This window comes from Vespula vulgaris, chromosome 7, assembly GCF_905475345.1.
Source record: "Vespula vulgaris chromosome 7, iyVesVulg1.1, whole genome shotgun sequence".
Classification (NCBI taxonomy): domain Eukaryota; kingdom Metazoa; phylum Arthropoda; class Insecta; order Hymenoptera; family Vespidae; genus Vespula; species Vespula vulgaris.
In genome coordinates, this window is record NC_066592.1 from 7,049,337 (window position 1) to 7,062,901 (window position 13,565).

The 13,565-nt window shown below is 29.7% G+C and overlaps 2 protein-coding genes across 2 annotated transcripts; one reads left to right on the forward strand and one right to left on the reverse strand.

Annotated features, from left to right (window-relative positions):
• The first annotated feature begins 47 nt into the window (after positions 1-47).
• Positions 48-2,463, forward strand: LOC127065380 (E3 ubiquitin-protein ligase Hakai). Its single transcript, XM_050997649.1, has 5 exons — positions 48-182; positions 412-515; positions 590-901; positions 1,088-1,276; positions 1,341-2,463. Exons 2-5 carry the CDS (start codon positions 414-416, stop codon positions 2,019-2,021), a joined length of 1,284 nt encoding a protein of 427 aa, XP_050853606.1. The 5' UTR covers positions 48-182; positions 412-413; the 3' UTR covers positions 2,022-2,463.
• Positions 2,464-2,614: 151 nt separating this feature from the next.
• On the reverse strand, positions 2,615-6,391 carry LOC127065382 (transmembrane protein 115). The gene is made up of 4 exons (XM_050997653.1): positions 5,881-6,391; positions 5,539-5,794; positions 5,282-5,458; positions 2,615-5,145 (listed from the first exon to the last, which is right to left on the reverse strand). Exons 1-4 carry the CDS (start codon positions 6,329-6,331, stop codon positions 4,941-4,943), a joined length of 1,089 nt encoding a protein of 362 aa, XP_050853610.1. The 5' UTR covers positions 6,332-6,391; the 3' UTR covers positions 2,615-4,940.
• Positions 6,392-13,565: the final 7,174 nt, after the last annotated feature.

Sequence of the window (13,565 nt, forward strand, 5' to 3'; positions counted from 1 at the left end):
GAACATATACATACCTGCGATCACACACAAGTATAGTATCGTTTCCATGGGAACGGTAAGAGTACGTCACATGGATCAACTCATTGAAGAACGTAGTGTATTATATATGAGATGACGGAATGTAACGAAAAAACTAACATACTGTAATATAAATATTTTGTAAAGGAAAACACGTTTTTATTGTAAGCACTATATATTTATAAATATATATATTTGATCCAAGTAATTATGATTGTTGTATTGTCCTCTTATTTATTCTCTATAATTTATATCGTATATTTAACAATTCGTCACATAACCTTTATTGCGAAGTACAATGATGATAAATCGGTCAATGCTTATCTATTTAGTTTTTGGAATATTATACGTGTTGTTTTGTATTAATTTCATGACATTTAATATTAATTTCAGTGATGGAGGAAGATGGCGGTAAAAGAATGAGAGGCAGAGCTCGAGGTAGAGCCCGTGGTCGTGCTCGAGGCAGGACTAGAGGAAGATCAAAAAAACAAGTCAAAGTAAATAAATGAATGCGTTTTAAAAAATTATTTTTATATTACAATCTTGCAAAAAAAAAATATGTGTAATATAGGTAATTGAAAGCGATGAAGAAGACACACCTCAACAATCAGAAGAAACTCCAGCAGAAGTTGCCACCGGTGAACCAGAGGAACATGAACCACCACCATTGCAGCAAGCTCCTTTGGAGCAACAGTTCGATTTGGAAGCGGATATATCACAACTGGAAGCACCAACTTTTACAACCATTAATAGAGGACCTCCTGAACCAATGTTACGTTTAAGATGGGACCATCGTGTTAATCTCATTGGTGAAAAAGTTCTTAATCCTATGATACATTGTTGCGACAAGTGTCTAAAGCCTATTCTTATTTATGGACGTATGGTGAGATATGACAATAATATATATATAATTTATGAAAGATACTATATATATAAATGATATAAATAACACAAATACACACACAAAAAATATATATAATATAAAGAATACATAATTTAAGGAAGATGATATACATATATATATATACTAGAAGGTAGGAAACATTATGTAATTATTATATTATTATAGATACCTTGTAAACATGTATTTTGTTTATCTTGTGCCAAACGAGAAGATAAAGTTTGCCCACGTTGTATGGAAAAAGTTTCCAGAGTAGAACAAACAGGTTTGGGTACAGTATTTATGTGTACTCATGGAGGAACAAGATATGGAAATGCTGGTTGCAGAAGAACATATCTCAGCCAACGAGATTTGCAGGTATTTTGTATTTCTGTGTAAACGGATTAGAGTATAATTCTGATTAATTCATTATTTTTGTTAGGCACATATTAATCATCGACATATATCTGCTCCTCCACAACCGGTTCAGGGAATACAAGTTGAGCCTCCCCAATACGTGCATTCTAAATCAGATATTGAATCACAATTGTCTAAAGTGTCTTCTGTTTCAATGCAGAATACACGAATAAAGTCAGTGCAATCTCATATGGTGCAACCCATTATGGGAAATGATCCAAGAGTGAACTCAATGGTGAATCAACAATCTGTGGAACATAGGCAGCAACATAGACCTCAAACAATCATATCTATGCAAAATTATCCACAAAATTCTGCACCACCTCCTCCAAGTAATGGACCTATGCGAACTAATCTCATAACCGTACCTATTCAAGATACTACTATGACAACACACGAGATTCATTCGCAACAAGGTCATCATTATTATCCTCCTCCACCTCCACAAGTGAATTATGGAACATACAATGTCCCACCACCTGTTTCACAAACACAACAATATTATCCGCAAGCTCAACATCCAACACAAGTATCTTATGTGCCACAACCTCCATCTCAGCAACAATATGTATCTTCCGCTCCAACTTCAATAAGGCCATCACCCACAGGATATATACAAGATCCACAATATGGTCCACCACCACCACAACAACCACCACCTCCACAACCTCAGTGGTCACAACATCAGCAACAATTTTATAGATAAGAACTAATGATACCATTTAGTGATCATTGTGAAAACTGCATTAAGGTGTTGTGATAAAACTAACATGGATAAATACAGTGAATTGTATAAACTTACTGCCAATGTAAATTTCATTGGCTTTTAGGAAAAAATAATCTTGAAATATTTTATACTTTTTAAGAGTATATATAATATAACCATGATATAAATACTAAAATTATGGCTCTATAGCAATAAAAAAATGTTTTAATTATAAAAATAATTTGTTTTAATACCTGCTGCTATATTTTTGATGATGAAATATTTTATTATATTATAAGAATCATTTTTTGTTTAATATGTTTTACTATTTAAGTATTGATGCAAACCTTACACCTTACATGTGATATAACAATAATTTCATAAACAAAAGGAAAATTTTTTTGTTTTTTAAAAAATAAACTTTTCTTAACATGATTCTATAAATACATGCACATATATATAAGTAAAATTCAAAATATGAAACTGATTTTTTGTTCTTAGACTTTAATATTGATAGGACTTTAACTGTTATAACTTATGTACAAAACTAACTATATATAACATGTATATATAATGTGTAATAATGATTATTACATTACTTTCTTAAAATATATCCAACGACTTTAACAAATGTTCATTCATACATATAATTTTAGCCTTTCATATTTCAACAGTAGCTATACCTTCAATAATAAATATTAATTGACTAAAGATCTTTTAAAATAGAAGTACTTAAAAAATGTGTTGTGAAAATTATGTGAAAGGCTAAAATTATAACAAACACTCATACATTGACAGAATGTTTTCATATCATACATAAAAATAGTTTTGAACCATATTCTATCACACTATTGTATGCATAACCACTGCTTCTTTTCAATGTTTTGTTCCCTTCTCATTACATGTCCTATTTTATGTATTTACAACTCATTCGATTTATTTACATCAGTCCATCAAGATAGTTTTTCCCTTTTTTTAAATTACATCATAACTGTTCTATCTTCATAATCTGTTTATACATTTTTTTAAAGTAGTTATTTTATCTGTAATAACTATTGCAGTATTAGCTTCATTTGATACTAAACAATGTAGAAGTATCCCATTTCATTTAAACATACAAAAATTTGGAATGTATGTAATACATGCATGTGCAGTAACACATTAATACAATGATTGTGAATCAAATACAATTCTAATAATAATTAAATTTACTTGATATCTCAATTAATTTTTCAAGGTTTTCATTATCAAGATATGAATTTCAACATACATTCTAATATCAAAAATAATAGTTGCAAAAAAGAATCTAATGATATTATATCAGTGAAGAGATAATATAAAAAAGAAACTATCATAATATACTTATGCATGTTAATTTGATCACAAGTATATAGTGTGTCTTAATTAAATTGAACATCAAAATTATTTCTACCAATATAGAAAGTAAGAAAAAATGACTAAGATGAATTTATATGGATCTAGGGCATGCACCTAATGATGACAAAAAATATTTTCCCAATATCATTTTAAATGCCATTGCAAGGTCATTGTCGTTTTTTTGCATATTAACCAATTTTTATGAATTTTTTTTTACTTAAGGTCATTTTTAATTCATCTAAATGTTGACTACGTCACATTATAAAAAACAGTTGTTAATATGCAAACCATATAAATTCCTATTAATTATTTTTTCTTGGTTTCAACAGCAGGAGAAATAATTTAAATATTCAACTTAATTGAGACACCCAATATATCATGAATGAGCTGTAAATTATACAAGATATTTACTCGAAAACTATGCTACTGATTTCAATGTGTATATGTTCTTTGTATTGCCAGTCTACTTTGTTCAAAATATTTTCACAATTGTGGTTGTAAAAAGTTTACCATTAAAAAGATTTGTATCTGTTTTTACGTTTGAAGGTGTACCTAATGGAAATGCCCGACTGTTGTACTGGAAGCCATTTCTCATTTTCATCACTTATCAATCTTCCAGTGGTTTACTATTAAACTTTAGACGGAACAGCATTATAAAGCTACGAGGTTATTTCCTCGCAAAACATTTAAATTATTGTATTATTTATCAACAATTGCTGATTATGTGAATAGATTCCATAATCTTTAGCAATGAAGAACATGGTTTCTGTTGGAAAACAGCATCACAAGTTTTATGGAGATAAATCTAATACTTCCTATTTCTTAAGAATCTTCTAAAGATCATTATGTTTTAATATATATAATATGGCATTATATCTAACAACATTATATATACCTTAAGTTTTATTGATTTCTATCAAATATATAATTTGCTATATATATATTGCTTAAGTGTAAAAAGTAAAGTATATTGTTATTAACATATTTTTTTGTAATAATAATTATTCGGTCATTTCTTTTCGTATTATTAAACTTAAAAAAATATTAATTTTTTTTATAATATAGTTGCTATTTTATTTTTTATCTTTATGATAAGTAAAAGTAAATTCTATTGTTTTGAAGCAACATATAAAATGAATTAATGATTTTCCTAAATTAATTTATATCTATGATTACGAATATTTGAAAGTATTTATAAGTTTTTGTTCATAAATTTATATTACATGTGTTGCATTTGATAATATTTTACAATGTAAAAATAAAATGTTTATGACATTATGTTTCATAACGTATGTTTTACGTGTACGTGTGTAACTTTTCCATTGTTTTGAATGATTCTGTTTCATAGTATGACCAAATATAGAAACAGTTGCATTATATACATAAATATATAAATATATTTTTAACGAAAAATACATATATAGAATTTCGTTACTAATTGTATATTGCCATATTATAAAACCCATTTTTAGGAACATTTTCTTTAGAAGTTTCTTAATGTATTTACACATAAACCTATTGAAATCAGTCTGCATCAAGTAATCACGTATTAGTAGAAGGATGATTGTGTATATTGACATTAACTTGTGGAATAAGAGGAGATGCAAGTGGTTTTGGTGTAGAAGATTCTGGAATTGGTATAGAAATCGCAGGTGGTATAGGAGAATGTTTCTTAGTTCGATCTTGTTGCCATGGTTTTGTATGATCTTTGCTTAATCTTTCACTCAGTGCTTTAAGTGCTATTTGTCTGAAAAGTAATAAAAGTTTTATTATTTTGATTAATAAATAAATACAATTATTCGAAATAGAGAATAGACTTCTATTATCTTTCAACATTTTATCTTTTCTCATTTTTATATGACACAAGTAAGCTATATACAAACCTGCGTCTTTCACTATCATGGGGATCAATTCCAGGAAGGTTAATTACCAAACCAGGTGGTGCATTTGACATATCAAATCTTCTAACTACTTTTCGACAGAGTCCAATGCGTACAAAGAAACCATGTACAGTATTGCTTACTACTGCTATTGGAGGTTGTAATACATTTGGGAAAAAACTGTAATAGATTATGATCATAATATAGATTAGAACAGAACAGGAATTAATATACTGATAAATTTTCTTTTAAATGATCACCTTGCAAACGTAAAATTATCAGCCATATCTCCTCTAGTTCCATTATTATGTCTTTGATAAAATCTAAGATAAGTCCAGGAAACTAATAATCCACTTAGAAACATAGTTGGATGTGTACCTTCCAATAATCCTATTATCCAAAGCGATAGTCCAACTATCCAAACCATTAATGGTATATTCCTATTAGTAATTTTTCCAATCGGTGTCTTTATTAAAATATGATCTGGCATAATCTGTTTTACTGCAACAGCGACACCTAAAAGATATACATAAATGAGGTACAATTGTTCTTGCATACTTATTTTTAATATCTTTTATCCTTTAATACTAATTGTTAAATACCTGCGATATATCCTGTCAGGCCATGAATGTGTATATCGAATAACAAATCAGTATCATTGGTGCACATGTAAAGAAATAAATAAAACAGCGCTGAGAGTACTGCTACTCCAAAGTTAACAACCGCAAAAAAGGTCATCATCTCCATAGCACCCCAAAGAGGTTCTATCAATTTCCCACAAAGACCAACAGTCACAACGTCAGCACATACTTCCCAAAAGTGTATTTCAAGAAAACAAAAAGTGAAGGCCGTCCAGATCCAAAATGCTGGTGGTATCAAATAACCTGGTGTCACGCTAAGAGCGCGCACTGCTTCTGGGGAAAAAGAAAGGCAGTACGAGAACAGAACTACGACGCATATGAACTTCACGCTGGTACTGGTATTTCCTAAAAGGGCCGCGAATTGTTGTTTTAAATAAGGGATGTTTCTAGCGAGGCCCTTTATCGCTGCCATTTCTTTCCAAATAGACCCTTAACCTCTTTGAATCACAGAGCCACTCGCGCTATCACCTGACGTTCGCTGCGAATGCGCATATACGTAATTGCGTTCACGCGCAGAACGCGCGGAACATGATTCGTTTAAAAGGCTTTTCTTCCTATGCCTTTGTAAGGATTTATACTATGAATTTTCATGATTGCAATTTTTTTTCTTATTTTAGCGATGAAAAGCTCATTCGAAAGATAAACATTTTGTACACAAGATTATCTGTTCAGACTTATGAAAACTGTTCTTTTTTTTGATTGTTAAAAATAAGTTTCAAGAGTAATTTTCACACAAGTAAAAGCCTGTTTTCAATATGTTTTGACGTATGACGAAGACGATCGAAATTAAGTCTTAACTATGGCTTTGTTAACCTAAAAACAATAAGACCAAAGAAACAAAGGATAAAGAATAGCAACGCGACGTAAATATATCTATGAGTTTCTCCTGAATAATATTATTATCACTTTATTATTATAATGAATTGTTTTAACCAGATGCAAAAGAAGTAATGCACGTAACGTCAATCGAATATGAGAAGTCTATCTAGAAATCGCACGTTTCATTTCTCTTACGAAATATTTATTGAGTTCGCACTATCTGTCTTGTAAAAATTAACGATCCTACATTGTGTAATATCTGATTGTTAGCTCAGTTCTTGAATGTCAAAGTTTCAGTGACTCAATTTCATCACTATTTTTTGATTTCTAAAATTTTTTATTTTTACATACGTTTAACAAAAATATTTTGGCAACTATTTATTTAATAAGATCTAATACATTTCAAGATTGAAATATTATTTATTTATTCTCTGTATGTAATTATTTTTTATATACTTTTGACTCACGTAGTGAAAAGAAAATCTACGTACGTGTGACACAAGCTAATGTGTGTGTGTGTGTGTGTGGCGTGTGATGTGTGAAACAAGAATCTATTTGAAGTAATAAGCAAGAATATACTTCTCTAATTTCATGTTATCGATTAGTAAAACTTCTAATGGCTTTTTAGTTCATAGATTTTATATGGAGTACTACTTTTTAATTATGAATAAAAATTGATACATTATCATACACATACACACATATATATATATATATCGCAATATACGCAAGATGACGTACTGCGCATGCGTGTGAAGTGCCCATTTCGACGTAACCAATCACCTTCTTTCAAATTCGTATGTGCTACTAAAGATCGTAACGAAGCTTCGTTGTCACGTTAATTACAGATAATTAGTATATTTTTTCTAACGTACGCATTTATTTTATACACCAATAGAATGCCGAAAACACGATTTCCACTCATTAACGTTACTAAATCGTATTATCATCTTATTTAAAACATATCCGTCAAAATAAAATTGAAATGTTTGCATCTTCTGAGAATACTTTTTATTTCGAATTTTCTCTTTTTATTTTGTCGATATCAATACTTTTCTCGTCTATTAACAATACTCTAATTAATAATCTTTCATTAACTAATCGCGTTCGATGGTAATTCGGGTTATATACGATCTTCACACATATATATAGACGTAAGGACACATGTACATATACATACGGATATCTATACATTCAGCACACGTATACATACACACGCAATTAATTTTCTAATTTCGATTTAATATTTTTCAGTTTTCTAAGTCTAAACATTGAGAAAACTACGCAGGACGTTAGAAACAACATTAACGTAATCGCTTTAAATGTATACGAAAACGAAAAGATAAATAAAATTTCTTACAGAAGAAATCAGTAACGTTGCTAAATTGAAAGTAATAGAATCCTCAGAAGTACATCTTCGAAAAAATTTACTCATAGTCACTTAATGCTGTTTTACTTATTAATTACAACCAATCACATTATTTATTAACGAATGATCACTGAATTTATTTCGCGAAACTTTACTATCCTTTATAAGTTCAGTCTGTGCAATTCAAAAACTCAAAAACTACACGAACAAACACTGACTCTACAACTGCATTGCGCGCAGTCCATGTAAAAATACTTATCGTTTAAATCGCGAAACGCGTATGAACAAACACTCCTGCTACTTCTCGATATTTTTATTTTAACGACACAAACACTCGATTACTTCATTGCTACACGCACGATTGTTACGATGTTCTGAAACAAAAATACAAACGAAATAATCAGTATTACTGTTATAATAAGAAACTGTATAAATTATTCAAGAAATATGTGATAGAGAAATATATTTACTTTAATTCTTCGTTGATACTTGCAGAAAAGACATCCTGTCAGAACTTCGATGTTCATTCGTCGGTGTACAAAGAAAGACTGTTTCAGTAATTGTAAAAGTTAATCAAATTTGGTTGTGTTAACGTCACACGTAGCTAAGAATCCTGAAACGAAAATTTCAAAGTATTGAAATTTTTTATTAAAATTATTTTAAGTTTCTCTCGCGTTACGATCTTTGTAATGTTAAACGAATGTACTATTGTTTAAATATTAATTTTTTGTATTCTGTGTATAATAAAAACTGTTTGAATAATTGTAAAATTATCGAAAGTATTAATTTCTAGAAAGGTAGATTTTCGATGGTTTCCGTCGGAATACAAAAGAAAACTAAATTGATATTCTTATATAGTTATGCAGTAAATGTGTACAAGCCAATGAAAAAGTATTTCTTTGTGCTTTGTATTGAAAGTACGAATTTTTCTAAGAAATAATGAATGAAGCGAATTAATTTACACAGGTCAGTAGTTTCACAGATTGGAGCCGATGTTTTTATACTCGATTTCATGGATTCGTGTGAATGTGTGCAGCATCTGTGTGACAGCTACGAGAGAGTATTTTTGTTCGCATATTTTGCGATGAAAAAGAAATATTTTTGCAAAAAAATGATATTGGTCAATATCCTAATGCTTTTCAAAATTTATATATATCAATAATGTTCGGAAATCTAGACTTAATCTTTGTTTTTTCTTACTTTATTCCGATCAATTACTTCTACGTTGCAGCGTCCTTTTCTTCTTCCAAAGCTATTCGAACTTTGACTACCACCGAGTCCATAATGAATACTAACACATAGGAATTATTTATTAATTAATATTTGTAGAACAATCTATAGGCAAGTATAATAAAATATTGTCCTTTTCAAATATTTATAAGAGAGATTGATCATAGAAAAAGATAAATTCTTTCATTCTTTCATTCTTTCATTATTCGATTTATTAATCAGTTTCTGTTTGACTCCCTTAGTAGAAGAAAGAAGAAACCTAGGAAGTAATTTACGCGGGAATTTATATACTGTGGCGGGAATTTCAGATAATTTAATGGATAATAGTAAGAGAAAACTAATAACGATTTTCAATAATTTGTTAGCTATTAATATTATATTCTGTGTTATTTTCCCATAAAATGTTAAGAAAAATTAATATATTTATTAATGCATAATATTTCGAAGGTAATGTAGGTATAAGCGCCGCGCGAATCGTATAACTATATTCACGGTGTAGATGACGCCATTACTGTTTCAGTTCGTACCAATGAAAGACGTTTCTCTGTCGCCCTCGTTAATTATAGGTAATTAGCAGATTTTTTCTAACGAACACGTAATTACTATACACCATTCGATAGTTAATTGCGTGATTTGTAAGAGGCCGCGTTCACAATTCAGAACATCATCGCGTTTAAAAGATATTCGCGAAAATAAAATCGGTCTAGTTGATCCCCTAGTGAGCTATAGCGTCGTACTATTTTTCCAATTTTCCAACTTGATTTTTACAATATCGAACTTTCTCTCGTTTTTTAACAATGCTCTGATCAATAACTTTGTGTTTATAATTATGATCGATCGACATTTCGTATTATATTTCATTTTCATATATATTCATACACACACACACACCACTTTTAATTTTATCCTGTATTAATACGAGATCTTATTTTTTTCAGATTTTCAAGAATTTCACGAGATAGAATAGCAGAGTATCGAATTAGAATCAGTGTATCGTTTTTGGTGCGCCGGTATTAAGAGGATGTTCGTCGTTTGAAGGATCAACGAGTACTGCCGGAAAATCAACTTCTTTCTTTGTCATTTCCTGAGTAATTGTGAAGGATGAAAAAACATAATCCGGGATTCTATATAATGCGATGGAATGCTCGAATTTTTCGAAGAGTTAGTGTGTTAATATACGTATATATGTGCATATGTAAAGATACGATTATTACGAATGTGTCAGTGCGTTGTACCGAGCTTGACGTTCATTTGCATGTGTGTACTGTCTGTGTGTAAAAATATATGTATTGTTTCTTTCTTTTTTTTTGTGTACTTTCACTTCGAATACAAAGTACTTTCCAAGAAATAATATATGTCAGTAAGCCAGTTCAGTTCTTGGAATTCATATAGGTTAGTACTGCCCAAAAATAATGCATACTTTTCCTGGTCATTTCTTAATTCTCGTCACCTATATACATTAAAATGTACTAGTTCTTTATATATTTATGTATATATGTATCGTTTTTTCTTTCTTTCTTTTCTTTTCGATAGTCGAACATTCTCGATTATTTACAATTGTTATCGACACATTATATATATTACTTCGATCGTAATTATTCGATATGTGTAAATAAAAATCCGAAGAAGTATTATTTTTTTCATTTACTTACAAGATATATATATATAACTCATATATATTAGATATATATACGTGTAAATATATCAAATCATACAATTATTTCGATTTAAAAATTGCTCATTATTTCGCGCGTAATATATAAAGCATAGAAATAATATAGGTACTTGTGATACAAGTGCGTATCTATTTAATGTTTCTATATCGTTAGAAAATTTAATTATTTCATTAGAAAATTATTGTCTATGTTTAAAATTCGAATTAATTATATTTGTCATCCATATCGTATAATTTAAGCACTTCTATTATATTTTTTATTATTTTTAATTGAAAAATATAATATTTGATTTGACCCGCCTTGTACCTGGGATGACGTCACAGGATCTACTTTCCTTCCTTGCCAGTCGTCTAGTCGCCATTTTGGACGCGGTGACAAGTGCACACGGTGTTTCGTCGCTCCGCATAATTACAGGTAATTAATAAATTTTTTCTAACATACATCGTTTTCCTATATATCAATCGATAGCCAAACGCACGATTTTTACGAGGCCGCGTCGGCAAATCTGAGCATCATCGCGTTTAAAAGATATTCACGAAAATAAAATCAGCTTCTCGGAGATCTCCCGGGAAGCTTTTGTGTCGTACTTTTTCTTCAATTTTCCTGTTTTATTTTCACAATATCGATACTTCTCTTACTTTTTAATGATATTCTGATCAATAATATTGCGTTAATAGTTGTGATCGATTGATATTTTGTATTAAATTCGATTTTCATATATGATCATACACACACACACACACACACACACACACACACACACACACACAGAAGGGTATAGGATACATACACATATACACATACACACATACACATACATATCCTTATATTCCCTACACAATTACATACACTTTTAATCTCTTTCTATAGTAATATGATCTTACTTTTTTCAGATTTCTAAGAATTTCTACATACAGAGCGTCGAATATACCAGTGTTTACATCTCTTCGATACGACATGTAAGTTTATCTCTTTTTAATACATATATCGAGGCTTAATAGAGAGAGATAGGTAACATACGACATGGAGAAACATTAGTTGTTTCTTTGTAAGAAATTTCCCGAACGAAATCAAAACAAAAACAGTCGTGTGTTCGAACTCTCTCTCTCAAGGCGAGAGAGATATTTATTCCTATATAACATTTCGACGAGTACGGACAAACGTACTGATTAATTTGGTTTTAATTACGCATTTTATTATAAAACTTTTTTTTATTTAGTTTAATATTACAGAATTATATTATTTCATAGGATGATATAGAAATTCGTATACTTTTCAGGTTATACGTCATCGAATTTACTCCTGCAGCTGTTATTTTATTTTAGAATTATTATATATTATGACAGAGTTTATTACATTTTTATTATTACACTTTTACAAAGTATTAGAGTCAGTGTTTGCTCTCGTCGTTACTATTTATTTCTATATTTAAATTAGTTGATTAAATGAAAGTGTATTAAAATAAATTCGCGTATTAGAGTCAGTGCATCATTGAAGATAATCGAGAAATTAATACGCTTCTTCTAAGAAATAATATTGGTAAGTTAATTTATAAATTTGATATCTAATAATAGCACAGTTAATCTATTGCAAATTTTATTAAATTTCGTTTACAATTTTTTTTACAGATTACGATTACGATAGTGTCTTACCAGTTTACAACGATGTTGAACTACTTCATTTTCAACTTACTTGGATATCAACTGATTTCATTTTCAACTTGCTACAAATCATCCTTCTTCAATGTGGAGTTACATGGAGTACGAGTGTTTTGGAGCCATCGCAGAACTTCTTAAATAGTGAGTGAAAAATTTTAAGTCCCTCCAGTGCCCATCATGCTGAGAATGAAAAGTTCATATCAGCACGGGTTACTGGTTGTAATTTTTTAAATAAATTATTGACGAGCATGACCGTGAATAATTCCTCTTTTGGATTTATTCGCGAGTGGTACATTTTTAATCGTTTATGTGTTTTTATTATTTATATCTATTTTAGCATGCTTATTTATATTAGCTCAGGATAGGGTCTTCTTGTTTCATCGGTTCCATTAATTAATGGTGCGATTAGTAAGCACTTTTTTCTTTATATTTGCCGGAGATGCCAGTATTGTAATCGGATATCTATATACCCGATTTCGTCAGAAAAGCATGTGATCTACCTCATGCATTGTTCGTAACTTCGGCTATATAGTTACGATTTACCTCGACATATCAATATGGATGTAGTAAAAAATGAACAAGAAGACAAACGGAAGACAAGTGATAGGTCATGATCTTGTTCTTTAATTAGAATAGACACTTGTTAAATGGAATTGTCCAAGGTATTCTGATTATTGTTATGTGAAAAATTAATTTATATTTTCAATGTCTTTTTTATTCTTTTTTGTTGTTCTTCATTATTTTCATTTACTCTTATTTATTTTTATTGACGCTTTTCAGATTAAATATTATATTTTCTATTCTATTTATTTTCACGATTATATGCGCATATTTTAAAATTAAAAATCTGTATTGGAATACATATAATGAACTCCTAAACAAAGAGCAAAAGAT